General features: G+C 37.8%; 1 protein-coding gene across 1 annotated transcript in view; it reads left to right on the top strand.

Annotated features, from left to right (window-relative positions):
* Window positions 1–25,820, top strand: part of LOC126278326 (uncharacterized) — a 1,364,175-nt gene that overhangs the window by 1,186,933 nt on the left and 151,422 nt on the right. Inside the window, exons 11-12 of the mRNA XM_049978346.1 lie at window positions 4,046–4,250; window positions 9,151–9,361. Of these exons, the coding sequence (XP_049834303.1) occupies window positions 4,046–4,250; window positions 9,151–9,361 (416 nt within the window). The remainder of the gene's footprint in view (window positions 1–4,045; window positions 4,251–9,150; window positions 9,362–25,820) is intronic.

The following is a 25,820-nucleotide window of genomic DNA, read 5'->3' as shown; positions in this document are numbered from 1 at the left end:
ACACTACAGAAGATAGACTCATTTTTGATTGAGACCGATGTTCCAATACCGAAAATAAAAGTCACTGAATGTTTTTGCACTATTACATGTTACAAAACTTTGCACACTGGGCAAACATGATCACTGCCTGAAATGTTATTGATTTGAATCAGCTAGGGCCAATGTCTTGTGGCCATCATGCCACAATGTACTTCTGCAATGTGACCTTCACATAAATATTTAAGCACTTGTCCATATAATGTGGAGATTCCTGTCTGAGATGCAATTGAAAACAGTCCGAGCAACTTGGAAACCAATGTTATTGTCTTGAATGCCTCCTGGAATTAGCTCAAGGTTGCAGAGAATGTGGCCAGGTGGCCATTCCTGAAGGGAACTTGTTTACCACTGGAAAGTCTTTGATGATCAGTCACTGCACTGTATTGCTGTGACCCTGGGCTACATGGCAATTTTCAAAGTCTTCCAAAAAATTTTGTTGTGCTGTTTGTGATATTTCAAATGGACATACAGTTCTCAGCATTTCAGCCAGGGAGTTGTCAGACAATCTCAAAGCTTGTGTTCAGACACATTATTCAGGGCCAAGTGAATCACTGTATCACTTCAGGTCCTACACTGAGAGGGACGCACCTGTTGTGTGAATGAGGAGGGACCAACCTGTTGTGTGGATGAGGAAGGCAAAGAAGAAGGGGAAGATACCTGAGTGATTAGGAGGTCAGCTTCAATTTGTAGTTCAAGGATAAAGTTCCAGAATGGGATGTGCAGACAGACTAAAGGTGAAGGGGAATTAGAAAGTGGAAAGGGTAATGAAATCAAAAATCAGGAGGGCAGAGAAAAAGGGAGTTCGAAAAAAGAGAGAATATATTTAGTTTGAAGGAGAAAATGAAAATAAACAGAAATAAGAAGTAAATTCAGTGACATGGTAAAAAATAGTAGGGGTCTTTAATGGAAGCTAAGCCCAAGAGGAGCTGGGCTGAAAGTGTGTATTGGAGCATGAGATACCATCACTGAAACTTGGAGGAATTGGTGATGTGGAAGGATAAAACCGGTGGAGGAAGGGGGATCCCAATGGCTTGTTCGGTTTAGGAAGCAGTCATGACCCTTGAGTCATACTGTAGACAAGGTTTTCCCAAACTGTGTTCTGCAGAACTCTGTTGGTCCTCAGGAATTGAGTAAGTGCTCCTTGAGAAACTTAATAACATGACGGTTTCTTTGTGAGGTTTTGACAATACTTATTACTTTTTAAAATTTTATTATGATTTCTGTGTTATTAGTTATGGTGTAAAATTGATGTATTTCCTGAGTAAAACCAGTTTTTCTCATTTTTTAAACCTTTTATTAACCGTTAAAATAAACAAGATGTTCCATCAAAATACCAGACTGTTCCATCAGAGGAAAAGTTTGGGAATCCCTGCTGTAGAGCATGCTCAGCAGCTTTACTTTGGATGTATCCAAGTTGCATGGCACTGTTCTTTTGTGTCCATTCATGCATTCAAATAATATGATATGGTGGGTGTCTTTCCCATGTAAGAAGTCATGCTGATGAGCTGGAACATTAAGACCAATGCCCACCTAATGATAGAATGTGAGGATGGTTCTGTTCTTACTGATGAGCCATCTGGTCTCACATGTATTGGGGGATAGTGGATCATATCAGAAATGGCAAAGTGCATTGGCTGTTGTCATGGTACTGTCGTCAGTATGTATATAAAATGGTTGAAGTTCGGTGAACCTATGAGTAGATGACAAGGTGCTGGATGTCCATACCTCATCACAAGATTCGGAGGTTTTGCCTGCAATGTAAAGAAGGGTAGGCAACAATCTGTACCACATTTGACAACAGAGTACAAAGCAGGTGGAAGCACCAATATTTTGGAACAGACCACTCAGCACTGCTGAACAAGGGGCACTGCAACGTACAACCCCTACATGTCTCATATTGACCCATTCCCTTTGTCAGTGATGACTGTAGTGGCATGGGATCATCAAATTGGACTGTGGATTGGTGCAAATGAGTCACTTAGTCAGATGAATCTGTCATCCAGGAAAATGACTTCTTGAAAAAATGCCCACAGAGACAGGCTGATGTGTGCCATTTTGTTTTATGGCGAATATTCTCTTGGGCTTCCATGAGACTTGTGGTGGTAGTCATAGGAAGCATGACAGCTGCATACTGTGTGAACAATATTACGGACCATCTCCATCCTGATGTGATTGATGTCTTCCCTGACAGTGATGGTGTTTTCCAGCAGGATACCTGTGCTTATCACTAGGCTGGAATCATACTTTGGTGGCTCAATGAACATAGAGTGGAATCTTATTGATACTGTGGTCACCAAATTTACCTGGTCTGAACACAATAGAATCTAGGATGCTATTTCATTCCCGCTACATGGCAACAAATCACTGGCCAATAATTTATGAGAATTATGTGACCTGTGCATAGACATCTGTTTTGCCACATACCTCTGGTAACATATCAAAGACTTGTTAAATTGATGCCATGGAGAATTGATGCTGTATAGCATTCAAAGTGTGGATCAAAACACTAGTAAGCAAATAATCATGATTTTTCTCATCATGGTGCGTCAATTGATAAGCTATGTGGGTTATTTCACTTGCTTGTTACTCTGGTGTAGGATTCATCAGTCGTGTGGCTGGAGGTAGTGAAATATGGCGTATGATTTTAATCTCAGGAAGGTTTATTTAAGAACTACCTGTTTACCAAAAGTACTTCTTTTTATAATACCCATATTTCTTGCTTACACAGATGTTACAAATGAGCTCCCACATATTTTAGAAAAGTGACACAGAAGTGTATAGATCAGGTGGTACAGAACTGACTACGTAAGGTCAAGATCTGGGCTGAAGGTGAGCTCCACCACCCAGTCAGAATATATTATGAAAGTTCATTACTATACATGCTCTTGTGCATAGTGAAGGCACTGCCACTATTTCTGTTAATCTTCAATGAAACTCTGTGAACCAATGCTTATTCCAAAGTGGGAGAGTGATTAATCATGAACTTGTGTACAAGAATTGTCATCTCTCAAGTTGCTCTCAGAGTGATGGAACATTTATTGAAGTGTAGAGAGGACTAAGAAGGATGTGGGAAGATTATGTTACAGATCCACAGATTTTTAAAATGATTTCAGTGGAGTCCTAGGGATTTATGATTGTTACAGCTATTGAACAGCTGACATGTAGCCTGATATATAACTAACACAGAGTCAAGTGTTGAGAATTTAATCCAAGGTGGGCTATATTTTGAAATGGTGTCTCTGATAGAGAGACTAGAATCTTGTTACAGGTATTGAACAGCTGACATGTAGCCTGATATATAACTAACACAGAGTGAAGTGTTGAGAATTTAATCCAAGGTGGGCTACATTTTGAAATTGTGTCTCTGATAGAGAGACTAGAATCACTGTGATGCAGGATATTATTGCTGTGTGGGAAGAATGATTGATGTATATGAGGAGATTTATTAAGTATGGAAGTGGTTAACCCGATTTGTAGAGGCTACAAGATCAGAAGAGTTATTTTGATTGTATACACAATGCAGTAACAAAGAAATTATTTTATATGGCAGGTATGGCAACTATTGATGTTTATTGTTTCTTTTATATACACAGACACATGATAGTGACTCTCAATTAGAAGAAGGTTGGCTTGCAAGTCAAAAAAGGAAGGAGTAAGTTATTGAGTTATTCCTCAAGAAAAACTTGACGCTATTGATGCTGAAAGTGTCTCATCCTCTTCTTACATTTTATGTTAGTATAACATTATTGTTTTATTTTTGCATTTCTTTTGCTCATTTAATGTTGTGTAACACACATATGGCTAACATGAACTGTTCTCTTTTTAAATTTTTGTTGTTATATTTACATGAAAAAATGTAGTTTCTACTTCTGCCATTGTTGTGATTCTTTTTGTTGTTGTTTGTAGCTAAAAAGTTATTAGTTTTGTTTCCATTATGTGTAATGTGATAAACATGCATTTCTTCAATAAATTTATATTCATGTTAATGACAAGTTATTTTGATCACCAGTGTACTGCCCATTTCCTGGGTACATTGAAAATGGCAGAGTCATGTTGGTTGGGAACATGGGAGTGTATGATTACCGCCCATATGTACGCAAGGTCACCAACAATAAGCAGATCATTTATGAATGTGAACGTGGCTATGTTCTTGGAGATGGGCCACCTGGAGCCACATGTATTGGTGGACGATGGAGTCCTAAGGAGCTTCCTCGGTGAGATGTTCTTTTGTACTCATTTATAAATACTAGCCACATATGAGTAGTACTGCCTATTTAAAATAAAACATTCTCTACTACTTGAAATGAAAATTCTTGTTGATAATATAATTTTGGTATTACAGGAATTATAATTTTTAACTCTGGTAATCAGAGCTTGCCCAACTACAGTAATTTTAGAGGCGGGTACATGTTTATAAGCAGACCAATTTTGCTCTTGGTAGCATATAATGAATATATCTGCAGAAGATATTGATTGAAAAATGTGGGTATATGTTTGGGTATGCCATGGCCATGATCTAGTAAAGAACTGTAACAGTTGTCAGTGACATTCATTTAATCATTTATTGAGTCTCACCATGGTTGAGAACCCCAAGCAGCTTGGAATGATTCAATTTACATATGAACAAAGAGAAAAAGCTATCGGAAAATAATTTTGTACAGTATATTAGCAGTTAACTGTCACTGAACTACTAGATTGTTTATGTGCTTAAGAGGGCTAAAATAAGCACAATAAAATGAAAAGAATGCATTTATTGTGAAATAAGCTACTGCTTCACCTGTTACACTAGGTACTTGCTGTTTTATCTGCTATTGCTTGCTTAATATTTGCATTATTATAGCTGTAATTATCCGAGAACAACAGTTACTTAATTACTGTAATAGTGGTGGTGTATTTGTGTTAAACATCATTGCACTAATTGTACTAGAAGTGCTTAAGTTTTGAAACTTAATAATCAGCTGACCTATACAAGTTGTGGATAAGAAGGTACGTAATTACTTTTTTTGTTGGCATCTACAAAAAATTCTCAGTTTCTTGCATTATGCTTGTTGCCACATATTAAAGCTCTTTGTGTCAGGCTGCAGAATAGTACTTCAAACTCTAAACAAGGATGTAATGGAAAATCCAGGATGGAATAATGACCATATTGTGAAAAGGATAGATTGCTACTCACTGTGTAGTGAACATGTTAAGCCACAGACAGGCACAATGGAAAGACTTCTAAACATGTAAGCTTTTGGGCAGAAGGCCTCCTTCTGAAATAGACAACCTACACATACACACTTTCACACCAACACAGGTCATATGCACATGACCACTGTCTCTGTCTTTCAGAGCCACACTGGTCTCAGCAGCCAGAGACAGTGGTCCTGTGTGTGGGAGCTGTGTTTGTGTGAATGTGTGTGTGCACGAGGTGTGTTCCAAAGTAAGATGACTTTATATTTTTATGAAAAAATGTTTATTTATTTATCAGAATTCATTTTCTCCACTTCAGAGTTATCCCCCTCAGATACAATATACTTGTGCCAATGCTTCTTCCAATCCTCGAAGCACTTCTCATAAGAACTTTTTGGGACAGCCTTGAGTACTTCCAGTGATGGAGTTTTTATTTCCTGCCAATGAAAATCTTCGTTCTTTCATAGGTCTCTTCATTTTTGGAAACAGGGAAAAGTTGCATGGGGCCAAATCTGGTGAATGTTGGCTGAGGCATGATTGACATGTTGTTTTTAGCCAAAAAATTCTCTCACAAGCAATGATGATTGAGCAGGTGAATTGTCGTGATGCAAAAGCCATGAATTGTTTTCCACAGTTCCTGACGTTTTTTGCATATTGCTTCCTGCAAATGGTGCATAACATCAAAGTAATACTCCTTTTTGACCCTATGACATTGAGGCAAAATCTCATGAAGCACTACGTATTGGTAATTGATCAAACTTGGCGTGCTTTTCTCGGTCTTGGCTCTCCGAGATGCTTCCTTGGAATGATTGGGCTTTGGTTTCGATGTCATAACCATAAACAACACATGTTTTGTCACTTGTTATGACCCTTTTGAGCAAACCAGGATCATCATTGGTGTCATTCAAGAGCTCCTGAGTAATGCTCATGCGATGGTTCTTCTTATCAAAATTGGGAAGTTTTGGAACAAGCTTCACTGACACACATTTCATGCCCAAAACATGATACGAACCAACTGGTATGCCAACATCCTCAGCAACTTCTCTTACTCGACGATTTTCCAAAACAATTTTCTGCACAGTTTTGACGTTATCATCTGTTGTTGATGTGCTGGGACATCCTGAGCGAGGTTCATCATTGGCATCTTCTCCCATCTTGGAAGAGCTTGTACCACTTGTAAACTTTTTTTTACTTAGAGGAGACTCACTGTATTCCACTGTCAATATTTCAAGTGTTATATAGCACTTGCTTCTATTTTTCACACAAAATTTGATGCAAATTCTTTGCCCCATTTTTTTACAATAATTGAAAATTTCGGAGCACACTAAAACACATCTAACCTTTCTATTTGTCAAAAACAAAAGAAGTAAGCTTTATGCTTGAAACTGTGAACATATGTTTGGGATATGTGCACCAGCATAAAAAAAATAAAAATAAGTAAATAAATCGATAATCGAATGTACATTGCCGGCACAATTTGAAAAGTCACCATATGTTTTGAGCAGCCCTCACATGTTGGCTATTTTAGAAGAATGCCTTCTGGCCAAAAGATTACCCGTTTAGTAGTCTTTTCATCATGCCTGTCTGTGACATGAATCAACATCTCCGCTGTATGGTGAATAACAATCTATCCTTTTCATAATACTGTCACATAAGGAGATTAAGTATATGTATTTTGTGATAACATAATTTCCAGTTCGTCTGAGTGAAAGAATTGTAAAATAGGTACATGGGGAAGGCCTTATCAAGATGTGCACTGCACTTACCTACTCTTCTTCTTTTTTTTTTTCGGTTGCTACTTCACATCTAAAAATTCATCTGTTGAGTAGTCATCATTCAAAAATTTTGTAATTTATTTTCAAATGCTGGTTGGCTCTCTGTCAGACTTTTAATGCTATTTGGCAGGTGACCAAAGATTTCTGTGGCAGCATAATTCACCCTTTTCCATGCCAAAGTCAGATTTAACACAGAATAGTGAAGCCCATCCTTTCCTCTATTGTTGTAGCTATGCCATTTGCTATTATTTTTTAATTGGGATGGGTTATTAATAATTAATTATGTATTGTGAAGGCACTGTGAATATCTGTAGCTTCTTAAATGCATGTCTGCGAGGTGATCTTGGGAGGGTTGCACCTATTATTCTGATTAGATGCTTCTGTGCAATGAATGAAAATAGGCATAGTAGGCTAATTTACTGATATGTTTGTCACCATGATTTTGCAATAACCCTAACAGCATAAGAAGCTGAACTTAAAATGTTTCATCAGATCATCAATGTGTTTCTTCCAACTCAATTTATCATCAATGCATACACCCAGTAATTTTGAATATTCTGCTTTAGCAACAGACTTTTGTTCAAAGTCTATATTTATCAATGGTGTAGTGCCATTTAGTGTACAGAACTATTTATACTGTGTTTTCTCAAAATTTAGTGAGAGTCCATTTGTAAAGAACCACTTAATTTTCTGAAAGATGTTATTTACAATTTTCTCGGCTAACTCAGGTTTGTTGGGTGTGATGTGTCATCAGCAAAAAAAACTAGCTTTGTATCTTCATGAACATGGCATATCATTAATATATATTAAGAACAATAAGAGATATTATAAACATATCAAGTAAGACTTCTTGATTAGTTAATCTATTGGGTGGATCTAATTCAATTTCTTATCAGGCTGGACACAAGTAATTGTGCTTTAATGCTGGGGTGGTCAGTGCTATGTGGCAATCAAAACATACAGTATTTGCTTTTCATATTGTACATGTGCTATCTCTGCTTAATTCACTGTCCACATTTTGTTCCATTACTACAACAGTGATTAATATTTTACTTTGTTATCTCATTAGTTAGTTGCTTACAACTATAGTTATTATCTGAGTCATAGTAAATTGTAATAATTTTTTTTGCAGCAAATGTGGATGTATGGAATATTTTATTTTACATGTTTCGTCATTCACATCATACCTACTCCATCCTCATTACAAGCCCTCAAACTGAACTGAGAAACATCCTTCATGTTCCAAATTTTCTTACATGTATTTTCAAATATCTTGACAATGCAGAGAATAATAATACTAGTGTCAATAATTTCATGCAAAGGAAAAATTACTCCTATTTCAACAAAGTCAAAAGGCTCAACATACTTATTTAGTCTTAAATAATCATATTTAACTTTCACTTTTGTTCTTTGTTTAAGAATCTGAAGCTTCATTCTTTGTATTTTCTATTAGGGACATGGGGAACGTCCAACATGTGCTAATCTGTAGCTGATTTACTTGTGGACATTGCCTTTCATTCTGTTTTAAAATCCATTTTAGTTATTTTTGACTAAACAGTTTACACTATTCACTAAACAAGTTTACTCTGATTTCCTTAATTTTCTAATGTTTCAGCTGTGATTTTTGTGGACAGCATTAATTGGAAATGTACTTACATATGATCCTTTTTTTAAAAAGAAAATAGTCCTATCAGAAGTAGTTTTGGGAAAAGTATTATTGTGAGAGTAGCATTGTAAAAATTACAATGTACAATACAAAAATATGTTTCACATGAATGATGCCATTCCTGTCTCATTGCGACTTTGCTTTTAGAAACATATAATCTGTTTGCTAAAGAACATGAGCAGAACCACAAAACAATAACTGATCCTTTAACTGGATAAGCATCAGGGTTGAAAAAAATTTGGTAGACCATAAGTAAAGCTGACCATAATTGATAAACTATTGGAAGGTACCAGTATTTTAATGTTGTTTGGCTACTGATCTACAGCAACCTATTCTATCGTGTTAATGTTTTTAAAACAAGTTATGTGTCCAAAGTATAGAGGCTACATTTTGTTCTCCTGAATTCAATAGATAATGAAAGACATTTTTTTACCATAACTGTTGAGTTTTGCTTTAACTTGTTGGGTATCCATATTAAAATGTTACATTTTTTGACAGGTGTATTAAAGGACTGCATCCAAGACTTAGATGGAGTCGGTCAGTACAGGAACAGAGGCAGGCAGTTTTTTTGAGTCCAAAATTTGCAGAACGTATCAGACGGTTTGAACGTGATTTATTGGTGAAATCATCACGTGCATCTTATTTAGGAAAGAAACACGCTATTGAAATCGCAACAGTACAGCACTCTTCATTGCCAGGTTATACCATGGTATGAGAATATTATAAAGATGTTCATATTTATGCATACATATCAAAAATACAATGTTTATAAATAATGTTAAAATGTAGCGGAGTGCTGAGTCACGATAGACACAACAGAAAGATTCACACAATTATAGCTTTCGGCCATTAAGGCGTTTGTCAGTAGTACACACACATATACACACACACACACACACACACACAAACTCACACAAACGCAACTTGCACACATGTCTGCACTCTCAGAGAATTGAAACCACACTGCAAGCAGCAGCACCAGTGCATGATGGAAGTGGTGACTGGGTGGGGGTAAGGAGGAGGCTTGGACGGGGAGGGGGAGGAAAAGTATGGTGGGAGTGGCAGACAGTGAAATGTTGCAGTTTAAACGGAAGGCAGGAAAGAAGGTGCAGAGGGGGGGGGGGGGGGGGGGGTAAGTAGCAGAAAGGAGAGAAATAAAAAGACATTAAAAGACTGGGTGTGGTGGTGAAATTCGGCTGTGTAGTGCTGGAATGGGAACAGGGAGGGGGCTGGATGGGTGAGGACAGTGACTAGCGAAAGTTGAGGCTAGGAGGGTTACGGGAACGTAGGATGTATTGCAGGGATAATTCCCACCTGCGCAATTCAGAAAAGCAGGTGTTGGTGGGAAGGATCCATATGGCACAGGCTGTGAAGCAGTCACTGAGATAAGAGATATGTTTGGCAGAATGTTGAGCAACAGGGTGGTCCACTTGCTCTTTGGCCACAGTTTGTCGGTAGTCATTCATGCGGTCAGACAGCTTGTTGGTTGTCACTGATACATAGAATGCAACACAGTGGTTGCAGCTTAGCTTGTAAATCAAATGACTGGTTTCACAGGCAGCCCTGCCTTTGATGGAATAGGTGATGTTAGTGGCCGGACAGGAGTAGGTGTTGGTAGGAGGATGTATGGGACAGGTCTTGCATCTAGGTCTATTACAGGGGTATGAGCAGAATACCACAGTAAGAAGGGTGGGAAGGATAGTGGGCAGGACATTTCTCATTTCAGGGCATGACAAGGTAATCGAAACCCTGGCGGAGAATGTAATTCAGTTTCTCCAGTCCCGGATGGTACTGAGTTATGAGGAGAATGCTCTTGTGTGGCTGGATAGTGGGACTTTGGGAGGTGGGTGGGAGACTGGAAAGATAAGGCATGGGAGATTTGTTTTTGTACAAGGATGGAAGGATAATTATGGTCAGTGAAGGCTTCAGTGAGACCATTGGTATATTTAGAGAGGGACTGCTTGTCACTGCAGATGTGATGACCACAGGTGGCTAGGCTGTACGGAAGAGACTTCTTGGTATGGAATGGGTGGCAGCTGTCGAAGTGGAGGTATTGCTGGTGGTTAGTAGGTTTGATATGGACAGAGTTACTAATGTAGCCATCTGTGAGGTGAAGGTGAACATCTAGGAAGGTGGCTTGTTGGGTTGAGTAGGACCAGATGAAGCGAATGGGGGAGAAATTGTTGAGGTTCTGGAGGAATGTGAATAAGGTGTCCTCACCTTCAGTCCAGATAGTGAAGATGTCATCTTTGATGACCAAGGGTCTCACTGAAGCCTTCACTAACCGTAATGATCCTCCCATCCTTGTACAAAAACAAATCCCCCGTGCCGTATCTTTCCAGTCTCCCCGACTCCCAAAGTCCCACACTCCGGCCACAGAGGAGCATTCCCCTCATAACTCAGTACCATCCGGGACTGGAGCAACTGAATTAAATTCTCCGTCAGGGTTTTGATGACGTCTTGCCGTGCCCTGTAATGGGAAATGTCCTGCCCATTATCCTTTCCACTCCTCCTACTATGGTATTCCGCCGTGCACCGAACCCACAAAAGATACTCATCCATCGTTACTCATTACACAACCCTGCTCCCAATCTCTTACCTCATGGCTCATACCCCTGTAATAGACTAACATCACCTATCCCATCAAAGGCAGGGCTACCTGTGAAACCAGTCATGTGATTTATAAGCGAAGCTGCACTGTGCTGCATTCTATGTAGGCACAACAACCAACAAGCTGTCTGTCTGCATGAATGGCCACCGACAAACTGTGGCCAAAAAACAAGTGGACCCCCCTGCTGCTCAACATGCTGCCAAACATGATATCCCTCATCTCAGTGACTGCTTCACAGCCTGTGCCATATGGATCCTTCCCACCAACACCAGCTTTCCTGAATTGCACAGGTGGGGATTTTCCCTGCAATACATCCTACGTTCCTGTAACCCCCCTGGCCTCAACTTTCGCTAGTCACTGTCCTCACCCATCCAGCCCCCTCCCTGTTCCCATTCCAGCACTACCCAGCCGAATTTCACCACCACACCCAGTCTTTTAATGTCTTTTTATTTCTCTCCTTTCTGCTACTTACCCCCCCCCCCCCCCCCCTCTGCACCTTCTCTCCTGCCTTCCGTTTAAACTGCAACACTTCACTGTCTGCCACTCCCACCATACTATCCCTCCCCCTCCTCGTCCCAACCTCCTCCTTTCCCCCAACCAGTCACCACTCCCATCATGCACTGGTGCTGCTGCTTGCAGTGTGGTTTCAATTCTCTGAGACTGCAGACGTGTGTGCAAGTTGCATTTGTGTGTGTGTGCGTGTGTCTATATGAGTCTACTGCTGACAAAAGGCCTTAATGGCTGAAAGCTGTAATTGTGTGAACCTTTTTGTTGTGCCTATCGTGTCTCACAATCTCCGCTATATGGTGAGTAGTGTATTTCCTTCTCTGATATTGTTACATTCCATCCTGGATTTTCCATTGTTTGATTAATGTTAAAATATAATATTCATAAATAATGTTTAGTCAAGCAGAGGTACAAGGAGTGGACAATAATATGGAAACACCAAAAACATAACATATTACCATGCCTAATACAGCTTCCAGTTATCTCAGGATAGATAAATAAGGTTAGTGTTAGGTTTTCAGGGGAGACTACCATTGTCCCTCTAAAATAGTGGCAAGTTTGGTTGCCGATCGGAGTGGCCAAGCGGTTCTAGGCACTACAGTCTGGAACCGCACCATCACTACAGTCACATGTTTGAATCCTGCCTCGGGCATGGATGCATGTGATGTCCTTAGGTTAGTTAGGTTTAAGTAGTTCTAAGTTGTAGGGGACTAATGACCTCAGCAGTTAAGTCCCATAGTGCTCAGAGCCATTTGAACCCAGTTCAGATAACAGTGATGGAGGTGAAAAGTGAACATGCACCCTTCTCTCCAAAGTAAACCACAAAGCCTCAATAATTTTGAGATCTGATGAAGGTGGTGGGCATGGGAGATACAACATTTCATCCCCGTGCTCACAAAACCAGTACTGGATGATGCAAGCTCCGTGAGCAGGGGCCCTGTCATCTTGGAACACAGCATCACCATTAGGAAACAGCATTATGCTTTGTGATGGACGTGGCCTTGTAGAATAACCATGGGGCTCATTTAGTGCCACAATATGACTGCCTATATCACCACTGAACCCCACCATGTTTCACTTTTGGGCTGTAAAGTTGGACAGAAGTTGGAAATGTGTGAAACAAGACTCATCCAAACAAATGACTTTTTTTCATTGCTCCAAGAGTCCAGGTTTCATGGCTTTGGTACCATGTTTTTCTGTTACAGGCATTTGCGTCACTGATGTGTTGTTCTGAAATTCCAGCTCATCTAGCAGTTTCCAGCTCATGGACCTTCCTTCACGTTTTCTTGGTGCTGACAGGGTTTGCGATTATGACATTCAGCTGTGCAGTGACTTTCGCAGCTGTAACCTCTTATTTTTCATCACAGTCCTCCTAATGGCCACATATCGTGATCACTAATCTCATTTTTTGCCGCATTTCTCCTAATGATCATCTTTCATGATTACTAATAATAAACCTTTGTCCAGTTTGTGGCTCAACAGATGATGTTTTTCTGCTTTTCTTGTCTGCTGTATAAATTTTCGATACAGTGCCTCTCGAAACACCAAACACTGGGTGCCTTGGTTGCAGAAGCACACACCATATGAGTGCCAACAATTTTCTCACATTCAAATGCAGAGATCTCTGACGTAATGCATTCACAACTACACAGAACACTGTTCTGACCAAAACACCACTTCCAACATTTTGAGGGTATTGCTAAGGTGCAATTTGTGGTCCAGAACAACAGTGCAACCTGCAGACTTGGCTATTGTCTACATTTGTGCTCATGCATGCATTTCTTGTGGTGTTTCTGTAATTTTGACCACCCCTATAGATACAAGCAGTGTTAATTACAGACCACTTTTCAAGGAATACCCAAATTAAATGGTAAAGAGTCATGAGCAAACATTAGCAAAAAGTATTGCCAGCCTGTAAATGCCATAAATCTATTTCTAATCAATTGGTTTTCATGATTAGTATTATTTTTGTAACAAGATAACATGAAAATTTTTAGTGTATTTTTAGTTTTCAGTTTTAATTGTTCATTCAAAATGGAATTAGTTTTTTTAGCACGTTGTGAAAAAATTGTGGGGCTCCGTATATGTACCTTTCTCTGCTTCATGTAAAATAACAACAATATTTTCACTTTTAGTTATTACACACTTTTCATTTTTCAAATGCATAAAAAATGTTGATGGATTGCTTATGTCAGTGTTACACTGTTATTCATATCATGTACATGTTTTTCTACTGGTTGGTCCAGTGTAATATTTGTCACTATCTTTGCACTGCACTTTGTGTATGCCTGATTGATGGTAGCGGAATGTTGGGTCAGTTGTGTGTCTGTATTGGATTGAATTGTATTTCCAGTTCAAAAAGCAATTTTTCTAGTATTGTATGAAATGGGTAATCAATCTTATCAGATATTTGCCTGATATGCAGTAAGACCACATACTTTAGTCTCATGTTTTTCTTCTCTTCTTTTTTGGATGTTAGTTATCTCCCTCTTGTCTTATAGTTTTTATTTTTCTTATGTCTATAGATTTCATTAAATATTTCAGGATTGTATCCATTTTCCATAGGTATGTGTCATAACAAATTCAGTTTTGTTTCTGTGTTCTCATCAAATAATGGTAAGCAGATTGTTCTCTGTACCATTGCATTAAAAAGACACTTTTTTTTTTAGTATGTTATGGAGTAAGATGAGATATTGTCGCTTATCCCATTTTATGTGGCCAGTTTCTAGAAAAGGTAAACTTTAGAAATCTTGTTTTCATTGTGGGCAGTAATATTTAAAAGGTTTATGCTCTTCTCTTTCTCATAATCAGTGGTGAACTGTATGTTTTTGTGTGGTTTATTGAATTTCTGATGAATTGGGGATGTCTTCTCTTTTGTTCTGTTGAACAAAATGATTGTTATTATCTACATAACGTCTAGAATACATTTTCTTGTCAACTAGTACTGGTTGCTCTATAAATAGCTTTTTATATATGGTTAAGTAAAATGTTAGCTAATGTTCCCACCAGCCTACAGCCTTTATTTAGGTTGAAGATTTTTCTGTTAGGGTTCCACAGGATAAGATTAGGTGTAAAAAATCTGTAAGATCAACAGTTTTTACCTGGCTGTGTCTCCCACATTTCAGCAAATTGTTTTGTAGAATATTAATTGTATCATCAACAAAGACATTTCTTTGTAAGTACATGTGTCAGATGAAAGAAATTTGTTTTCGGATGGGATTTTAATATTTTTAATCTGGTTAATCAGTTCAGTGATGTTCATATTATAATTATTATGTGCATATGGATTCTGTTGGATCACACATTTCATTTATGATCCACCTTTCTAATAGCCCATATAGCTTTCATTCTTTCACTATGTGCTTTCTTCCTTTCTTCTGACCACTTGGTCCCTGATCTTTTAGGGACTTCATTCTCTGGTTCTACTACCCATCTATTTATGTTCTGATGGTAAAGTTTTCTGTCCAATATGTCCAATGTTCCTATCTGTGACTTTTCCAAGTCATATTTGACTTCTTCTATCCATGGAATGTTCTTCGGTTTTGCAGTTTTCCTGATATCTGCAGCAAGGTTGGACAGTTCTTCTGTTGCTTTGCACGATTTGAGTCTATACCCCTCTTGTGTTTTATCTGGTGATGTTCTTAAATGAATATGGATTGCTAAAAGTTTAATGGTTGTTAGTTATCTCATTTCATTTTTGACTTAATGTATCACCAGGACTGCCTCTAGAATTGAAAATTAGTTTTTATTGGGATGTTGTATTTATATGGTTTTGGTTGTGCTCGTAATTTAGGAGCACTTAGGCTTACAACCTTGCAACTTTTCTTTTTTTTTCATAAGCAGAAAAATGAAGCTGTAAAATGTATTTTTAAGGAAGTTGTTGAATTTTTCTGTGGGTCTTTATCTACATGGGTAGTATTATCTTGAAACAATTTTACCAGCTTTTCATGTATTCAGATTCATACAACATAACAGCTGGATTTTTGTTCAGGTTTAACTACTATAGAGTTAAGAGCCATTTATTTGTCTTTGACTTTCTTTAGCAAATTCCTTTCAGTTATACTATTTTCATCTAATTTTTGGTTTATTTTCTTTGGTTATAATGTTCTGTTGAGTACCGTTAATTTTTTGCTGCAGTGACTGGTATTTTAACATGAGCTACTGATGATTTCATGGCAGAAGAGTTAAGTTTTGTCAAAAACTTGTGCTTTAGTACTTCCCAGAAGAAATGTGTTTCCCCAATTTGAAATGTGTGATTTTGTCATGTTATTTACTTTATCACAAAATTGGCACTCTGATATGATCTGTTCATTTTTTTGTTTGTAATACACTTATGTGAGAGAGTGGCTAGTTTCATGGCATGACATTGTCTAAATGCCAAAGTTTCCACATCATTGAAGTTCTAAGTTAAATCAAACATCTATGTTTCTTTAAACAAATCTTTAGTTTCTCATGAAGTTTCTCAGTGATCTACATTCTTTCACACTTTGTCTTCACACTTTTCACTGCTTCAGTGCTTGCCTTGTTGTTGATTTTGGTGTACACTGGTATCAATGTCCGGCTGTATAACCTAGAATACCTCGTATTTTCCCAAGATGCATAAAAAAGTGTTTCTTCATGCCAAGATAGGCAGAATACTCCATTAACAACTGTCTGATAAGGATATTGAAATAGAACTGAATATGTTAAGTGATATAGCTGTGTAAAAACAAATGCAATCCTGAAATAGTTAGTGAAATCTGTAGAGATAAGAAAAATTAGAACTATAAGACAAGTGGGAAATAAATAATGCTAATAAATGAAGAGAAAGAAAAACAAGAAACCAAAATATGTGGTCTTTTCATACATTGGGCAAAAATCAGGCAAGATTAACTACATGTTTTGTAGAAGAGCAGTGAAAATAAGTTTTGGACTGGAAATCCAATGTTGTTGATGTTGTGGTCTTCAGTCCAAAGACTGGTTTGATGCAGCTCTCCGAGCTACTCTATCCTGTACAAGCCTCTTCATCTCCAAGTAATTACTGCAACCTACGTCCTTCAGAATCTGCTTACTGTATTCATCTCTTGGTCTCCCTCTACCATTTTTACACCGAACGCTTCCCTCCAGTACTAAATTGGTGGTCCTTTGATGGCTCAGATTGTATCCTACCAGCTGATCCCTTCTTCTTCTTTCTTTCTTTTTTTCTTTCTTTTTTATTACATATGAACATTTTAATACATAAATAAGCACTGAATGCAAACACAATCTACTAGATCAAGGAAGCATTTCGTACCACATTCACTAGTCAGGTTGTGCCACAAATTTCTTTGCTCCCCAATTCTGTTCAGTACCTCCTCATCATTAATGTGATCTACCCATCTAATCTTCAGCATTCTTCTGTGACACCACATTTCAAAAGCTTCTATTCTCTTCTTGTCTAAACTGTTTAACATCCTTTTTTCACTTCCATGCATAGCTACACTCCATACAAATACTTTCAGAAATGACTTTCTGACACTTCAATCTATACTCAATGTTAACAAATTTCTGTTCTTCAGAAATGCTTTCCTTGCCATCGGCAGTCTACATAATATATCCTCTCTACTTTGTCCATCAGGAAATCCAATATAGGACATAAATTTGACCCAGTACCCCGTATATAAAATTCAGTACAACAGTTGTGATAAATATTACATTGGACTAACTGGTAGAAAAATATGTACAAAACACAAAGAAATTTGTAACACTGGCAAAAGAAATCCATTGACACTTGCTTAGCATTTGTGAGATGAAAAGCATATATGATCATTCCAAGGTTATAGACATAACGTTTGTACAGTTGACACTCAAGTATTAACATGGAAGTGAAAAACAAATAGGTCTGACTATTTACATTATACAGCAAAGGTTCATGTGAGCTGTGTTGATTTGCCACTAAACAAAGGAACTGAAAGTTTTACATACATAACAAAACCTTTACTTTTGATGGAATGACCCTGTAGCAGATAAAATAATTGTGAGTTCTGTTGATCCTGACAGCAATGGAGTTGTAAGGATATGGAACAAGTCACTATTTTTCAGGGTGTAAAAGACCCTGGACAACCAGGAGATGCGGGAAAAACCCGGGAATTTTTTCATCCGGGAGTAAACCGGGAAAAACCCGGGAATTTCTTAGAATTCCGAGAATTTTTTGTTCTGTTTTAGTTTTTAGTTAAATTTTTGTAATTTTGACTGGAAAGAAACAATACTCTAAAAATGGATATTACTGTATCCTGCTACTGCAGAATGATATTGCAGCAATAAAACACAAGAGAGAGAGAGAGAGAGAGAGAGAGAGAGAAAACAATAATAAAACTTAAGTTGCAAAGGAAATACACCATATACAACAACAAAACAGAGTGCTCATACAACCGTCAGCCAACAACAAAATGTGTCGAAGGCTTTAGGAAGACTGTGCATGCTTCATAACAACAAATTGCCTCCAATGAGTGTGACGTAACAACTATTTACATTACATTCATCTGAGCAGTTGTGAGCAGACTCATGCACATGCGCAGTTGAGTCACACATGTCTTGTACCTTCTCCCATTTCTGGCTACAGAAGTGTGGCAGTTAGCTGTATAAGCAGTAGCAGCAAGCAGCCACATGATATCCGGAAAAATTTTACTGGCACGCGCAAGCAGCCATATTCAATGGGGGCAACCTGGGATATCTGCCCCGAATGGCAAGAATTCGTATTCTTGAGGAAAAAGTCTTTGTTTCAGAAAGCGCCTAGTATCCAGCGCATGTTGGTCCATTGATTATTCACATGATTTTGAAATGCATCCCTGTTGGTTTCTGAACATTTGTGAACATGTTCTAAATTTATAAGTTGATTTTTGAATGTGTGCACAGTGTACATCATGTCTCTGCCAGGGGAATCCCCATCACCTCTAGAATTAAACTTTCCTGCAGACGGTACGGGAGGGGGCTATACGAGCTGAGCGGAATAAAGGCGAATGGGTGAATGTCAATCGCTGTTTGTTTATGTGATTGACTGGGTTTGTGAATGATCAGCATTGTTATAATTACCAGCAAAATCCATAGATTCAGACTACCAGAGTGGAAATAAACTACTAACAGGAATAACAGGTATGAAAGATTATGTATTATCTTCTCAGTGTATCCAAGAAAATGAAATTTTGATAGAAAATTTTTGGCCAGACCGCTACACTAGTAAGGCCAGTTGTACAGACCCCGGTAGCAGCCACCTAAGTTCTATTCTGGGAGTAGTGCAGAAAACGTGTTGTACAGACATATAATAACGCCTAACCGGAGAATAAATGAGGGGCAACTAAGCAGATGGTTGTGGCAGGGTTAGTGAAATTAACTGGAGAATAAGTTTTGACACTGGCAGGAATAGTTACAGAATTAGTGAAGACAAGATTGTTTGTTAGAATGAGAAAGGAGAAGAAACGGGGACATCACACAAATTTTGGAAGAATATGACAATTCCAAATTTATATAAACATTTTGTACTACTACTTTTTGATCTTATGCTTGAGAAGCTGGAGTGTATGAATGAAATGTGAAACTATTTCCGAACATAAAGTTTTTTTGCTTTAGGTAAAACGACGAGGGCTAGTAGAAATCCTTGGGTAACAGGAGAAATATTGAATTTAATTGATGAAAGGAGAAAATATAAAAATGCAGTAAATGAAACAGGGAAAAAGGAATACAAACGTCTCAAAAATGAGATCGACAGGAAGTGCAAAATGGCTAAGCAGGCATAGCTAGAGGAGAAACGTAAAGATTTAGAGGCTTATCTCACTAGGGGTAGATAGATACAGCCCACAGAAAAATTAGAGAGACCTTTGGAGAAAAGAGAGCCACTTGTAAGAGTATCAAGAGCTCAGATGGAAACCCAGTTCTAAGCAAAGAAGGGAAAGCAGAAAGGTGGAAGGAGTATACAGAGGGTCTATACAAGGGTGATGTACTTGAGGACAATATTATAGAAATGGAAGAGGATGTAGATGAAGATGAAATGGGAGATACGATACTGCGTGAAGAGCTCGACAGAGCACTGAAAGATCTGAGTCGAAACAAGGCCCTGGGAATAGACAACATTCCATTAGAACTACTGACGGCCTTGGGAGAGCCAGTCCTAACAAAACTCTACCATCTGGTGAGCAAGATGTATGAGACAGGCGAAATAACCTCAGATTTCAAGAAGAATATAATAATTCCAATCCCTAAGAAAGCAGGTGTTGACCGATGTCAAAATTACCAAACTATCAGTTTAATAAGTCACAGCTGCAAAATACTAATGCTAATTATTTACAGACGAATGGAAAAACTTGTAGAAGCAGACCTCAGGGAAGATCAGTTTGGATTTCGTAGAAATGTTGGAACACGTGAGGTAATACTGACCTTACGACTTATCTTAGAAGAAAGATTAAGGAAAGGCAAACCTACGTTTCTTGCATTTGTATACTTAGAGAAAGCTTTAGACAATGTTGACTGGAATACCCTCTTTCAAATTCTGAAGGTGGCAGGGGTAAAATACAGGGAGCGAAAGGCTATTTACAATTTGTACAGTAACCAGATGGCAGTTATAAGAGTCGAGGGGCATGAAAGGGAAGCAGTGGTTGGGAAGGGAGTGAGACAGGGTTGTAGCCTTTCCCCAATGTTATTCAATCTGTATATTGAGCAAGCAGTAAAGGAAACAAAAGAAAAATTTGGAGTAGATATTAAAATCCAGGGCGAAGAAATAAAAACTTTGAGGTTCGCTGATGACATTGTAATTTTGTCAGAGACAGCAAAGGACTTGGAAGAGCAGCTGAACGGAATGGACAGTGTCTTGAAAGGAGGATATAAGATGAACATCAACAAAAGCAAAATGAGGATAATGAAATGTAGTCGAATTAATTCAGGTGATGCTGAGGGAATTAGATTAGTAAATGAGACACTTAAAGTAGTGAAGGAGTTATGCTATTTGGGGAGCAAAATAACTGATGATGGTCGAAGTAGAGAGGATATAAAATGTAGACTGGAAATGGCAAGGAAAGCGTTACTGAAGAAAAGAAATTTGTTAAGATCGAGTATAGATTTAAGTGTGAGGAAGTCATTTCTTAAAGTATTTGTATGGAGTGTAGCCATATATGGAGGTGAAACATGGACAATAAATAGTTTGGACAAGAAGAGAATAGAAGCTTTCGAAATGTGATGCTACAGAAGAATTCTGAAGATTAGATGGGTAGATCACATAACTAATGAGGAGGTATTGAATAGGATTGGGGAGAAGAGAAGTTTGTGGCACAACTTGGCTAGAAGAAGGGATTGGTTGGTAGGACATGTCCTGAGGCATCAAAGGATCACAAATTTATCATTGGAGGGCAGCATGGAGGGTAAAAATTGAAGAGGGAGACCAAGAGATGAATACACAAGCAGATTGAGAAGGATGTAGGTTGCAGTAGGTACTGGGAGATGAAGGAGCTTGCACAGGATAGAGTAGCATGGAGAGCTGCATCAAACCAGTCTCTGGACTGAAGACCACAACAACAACAACAAACAAGCTTTTTGCTTGTAGTAGGCCTGATAGGCATTTGATATTGGTACTTCCTGAATTATATTCTGTCTTGTTAAAAAAAAAGTGATCATTTGTGCTAAAACAGTCTGTTTATTTGGTGTGTTAAAATTGTTGCTATTTTGTTTTATCTAGCAGACAGTGACAAAATACACGTAATCAGATCAAGAAATCGCACCAGTCTCGGGTACTGTTTGTATTAACAGCTTTTTCAGTATTACGACTTTTCGTTTTTCATTTGGCAAAACGTTTGATGAAGTTTGAGGTAATAGATACTTTTGCAGACAGGAAAGGACACCATGTAAAGCTGTGCAAGGTTAGAGAGAAAAAAATGCTAGTACTTAAGGATTGAAGAAATGTGTACTGTCTTGCTTGTCACTTGTCCTTATTGGTTTCATGTATCCTATATTTAGTTTTATGTTACACAAAAAAAGCAAATTATGAACTAATAGGCAATAAAGAGTGCAAATTTTCTGAAGAGTTCTTGTTCTCCGGGTTACAAATAATCCTATCCAATATTAATTGCAAGGGTTTTTCTTTTCTTCTCTCTCTCTCTCTCTCTCTCTCTCTCTTTTATATAAAAAAAGAGGGACTGTATGTTGAACTGGGTGACTGGGAGCAAGAGAGGCACCACAGGACATTTTAATTTTCACTGTCTTGAAAATAGTTTGATGGGATCCATTACAAAATATTATACGTTTGAATTCCACAGAGCGAAATACAATGACGTGTGATAGAAGAATGCTGTGTGAAGAGGTGTGGCAGTGCACTTGGGTGCACTTAAAAACAAATAACATGTCTCACATTTTCTCGAACACATGTTTTATATATCAGACTTTTCAGAAAGATATGCGCAACAAAATGATTATATTTTTGAAAAGTTCCTTTTTTTTCTTCGAATTTTTGGTGTCCTACCTCAAATGCTCGAAGGAGGAAAGGGAGGGGGGGGGGGGGGGACATAACTATCTAGTATTGCCGTGGTTCTGAAATATTGATGATCTGGTGCTGATACACAGAGCAGTCTGATTGTAGTGGGGAGTTTGATAGAGTTTACGTGCCCTGTGTTTACATTCAGTGATTTTGCTGTTTCCTCTTCGTTTATTGCACTCACATCAAATTAAAACAAAACAGATTTCTGTGGCCGTGAGCTATCAAGTGACTTAAAATACGTTCACATAATTACAAAAGGCTAAAATACGTTATTAGTTTCAGACTTTATTCCCACCTTTCTGACAGTGAAGCATTAATCGCCTTGCAGAACAATGAAGTTATTTTTAGGCTTTTATTAATCTTTCCTGATGAGTCAGTCAATTTATGTGAAACAAAGTGTTTAATTCCACACTATTGGCTAGTTTCAACTGTTCGCTGCAATTCAAAAGTGCATCTTTTCATCTTCTAGCATGTATGGCATTATGCCATAATAAAGAACCAAACTTGAGATATTACAGTACTGGTTCTCCAAGAAAATTTACACCCAAATGTGGACATATAAATGTGCACTGTAAGCTGAATTATGCATTTTAGTCTGGTTCACAAAATTCCTGTTATCTGGCACTCTCAGGCAACTGCTGACACGAACCTAATTCTAACAGGTCGCAGGAAAATACTGCAAATGGTTGGTTGAAAAGCGTTACTTTCAAAGTAAATTTCCTTTTATGCAAGCTGAACTATGTGCAAGAATGTACAATGACTTTCTTAAATCACAGAGCGTTTACCTCTCATTTAAAAATTAACTCTTTGAGGATGATCACTTAGAAAATTTTGAGCTCAGATCAGACATTTATGTTGTTATTAAAAATTTTACTGTCACATTTGTGTAGCTTATAGTGTAACACTCGCAAAAAAGATCAATATTGTATGTGAAAGCTTTTCTTTTCTTTTAGCAATACTATGTACATTAATTTAAACAATTAACTTTTCCAGTTTGTGTAATCCGCTACTTAACAGTGATGTTGCTATTGGCTGACTACATCCTGTGTCCTGTGCTGTGAATATACACTGTCATCAGCTGGTGAGATCACGTGACATGAGCTATGACTGTCATACAAAAGCACATCACAGTCTCGATTTCAATACTTCGGAAAGTAACATGCAGTGTTTGGTGCAATTCAAATTTATACTTTCGTAATATGAAAATATGCAGCACATCAGATATCTTTTGAAAACATGCCTTTTTTTAGTTTTTATTATTTACTGAGTTTGGTTTTCCATAGGGGCGGGAAATTCTACGCCATTGTATAAAACCATAACCATTGAAAAGAATGATAAGTTTTAGTGTTCCTAGGAAAAGTATACTGTCACTTAACATGGAAAAAGTGTATTTTCATGCAGGAGAAAATGTATTTTTAACTGGGAAATCATGGAAAAATCGAGGAATTTTATTTTCTTGTCCACGTATATACCCTGTTTTACAATGTTAACAACAGAGCAGCACACAATATAATTAATTCATGACAAGACTCATAGTAACAATATGGGACACTAGAAGAAATAAAAACATAATACATACATCAGAATTAACACATTTACACATTCAGATTAACAATATCAAAGTATTTTAGCAACAATATAACATTACAGCAACAAATAATTCACATTTACACTTGCATTGCATGCCTAACTCAGTTGTATAGTAAAAACTTGCTGCTGTGCACTAAAAAATTCACTAATTGAATAGAATGACTATTTTATTGCATATTCCTTCAGTTTGCTCTTGAACTTTGGTGTTTCAGGAGCAAGATTTTGATGACACTGGATAGAGCATTGTGAATGTTGATGTCTGTATAATTTACTCCTTTCTCTACAATGGTATAGTTACTATGTAAGTCCTCTTTTGACCTTGTGTTGTGTCCATGATATTCACTATTGGTTTTAAAGAGAGAATGGTTTTTATTAATGAAACATACAAGGGAGTACATGTACTGAGATATCACTGTACATACCTGTAGTTTCCTAAACAGATTCCTGCATGAGTGCCTTGGTTCCACACCACTCATGTTACATATAGCTCTCTTCTAAGCAATAAAAAATTTTATTGCCAAGGGCTGGTTGCTCCAAAAGATGACTCCATAAGATAAAAGTGCGTGGAAATATCCAAATTAAGCAGATCTTATGGCCTCCTCATGTGTGATTGATGCAATTATGCGTAAGGCAAATGTTGCAGAATGTAGCCTTTTTTCTAGATCTAGGATATGGTTGAACAAATTTTGTTTGCAGTCTATGTACACAACCAGGAACTTGGTTGACTTGCTTTATTTGTTGACCATTACATTCTATATTTATATCCCCCAGTTCTTTATGTGCCATATGAAACAGTACATAATTAGTTGTTTTTATATTCAAACAGAGTCTATTATAGTTAAACCATTTCATAATGTCATCAAATGCATTATTTGCAGATGTTTCCTGGTTGTTCCCTGTTGCTTTATCAACTAGAAGGAAAGTATCGTCAGTGAATAGGGTGAACTTGCTCACTGATGTGGTGCAGTGTGGTAGGTCATTTATAAATGTAAGAAACAGTAAGGGTCCCTGTACTGAGCCTTGAGGCACTCTCAAGTGTCGACTGTGCCCCACTTGGATAAAGCTGGGATTCCATTACTGTCAGTAATTATTGCCCTTTGTTTCCTATCTGTAAGTTAGGATTTAATCCATGTCCACATTATTCCATTTACCACTAGTAGTCTTTTTTATTTAGCGGAATTTCGTGGTTGATGTAGTCAAAAGCTTTGGATAGGTCACAAGGATTCAAATTGGTGCCAATTTTCTGTTAAGAGAATTGAGAATTTGAATGGTGAAAGAGAAAATAGCATCATCAATTAATAGGCCTTGCCGGAAACCAAACTGACATTGTCAGATAATCTTAAGGCAGTTCAGTTGATTAACAATTTTTCTGTATACCAGTTTGTCAAGGACCTTTGAAAAACTTATTAGCAGGGATATTGAGCAGTAGTTTGTTACATCAGTTTTTTCATCTTTCTTGAAAAGTAGTTTCACATAGGCATACTTTAAGTGTAACAATACCTTGTTTTAGGAACTCATTAAAAATGTGACACAAGACTGTGTTTATATAGCCATGACAGTGCTTAAGTACCTTGAAATATTATCAACCCCACAAGAGTTTTTTGACTTCATCTCTCTGATTGCCTTATTGATCTCATTAATTGTTAAGGGTGTTACCTGTATCTGGCAAACTCTGGCACTGTTAGCTTTATGCAGAAAGGCTGTCACATCACCCACTGAGCCTCCACAGTGAAATTTTTCTGCAGCTGTTAAAAATGTTAATTGAAGATATTAGCAATTTTCTTGGTATTTTTTACAGTATTTACATGCAGAATTAACCCACCCAGAGATGTAAACAACGATGCATGAGCAGCACCTGTTGGACAGAGGGGGTCCGACAGCCGATCAGTTCCAGTCGCTCCTCCAGGAAGGAGGTACACGGCTCATGTCTGTAGTTCAACCATGACTAGACAGTCAGTACTGGAGTTTGATCACGTCCGCATTGTT

Source organism: Schistocerca gregaria, chromosome 6 (genome assembly GCF_023897955.1).
Source record: "Schistocerca gregaria isolate iqSchGreg1 chromosome 6, iqSchGreg1.2, whole genome shotgun sequence".
Classification (NCBI taxonomy): Eukaryota; Metazoa; Arthropoda; class Insecta; order Orthoptera; family Acrididae; genus Schistocerca; species Schistocerca gregaria.
Note: the sequence above shows the minus strand (reverse complement) of the source record. Positions and strands in the feature narration are given on the sequence as shown.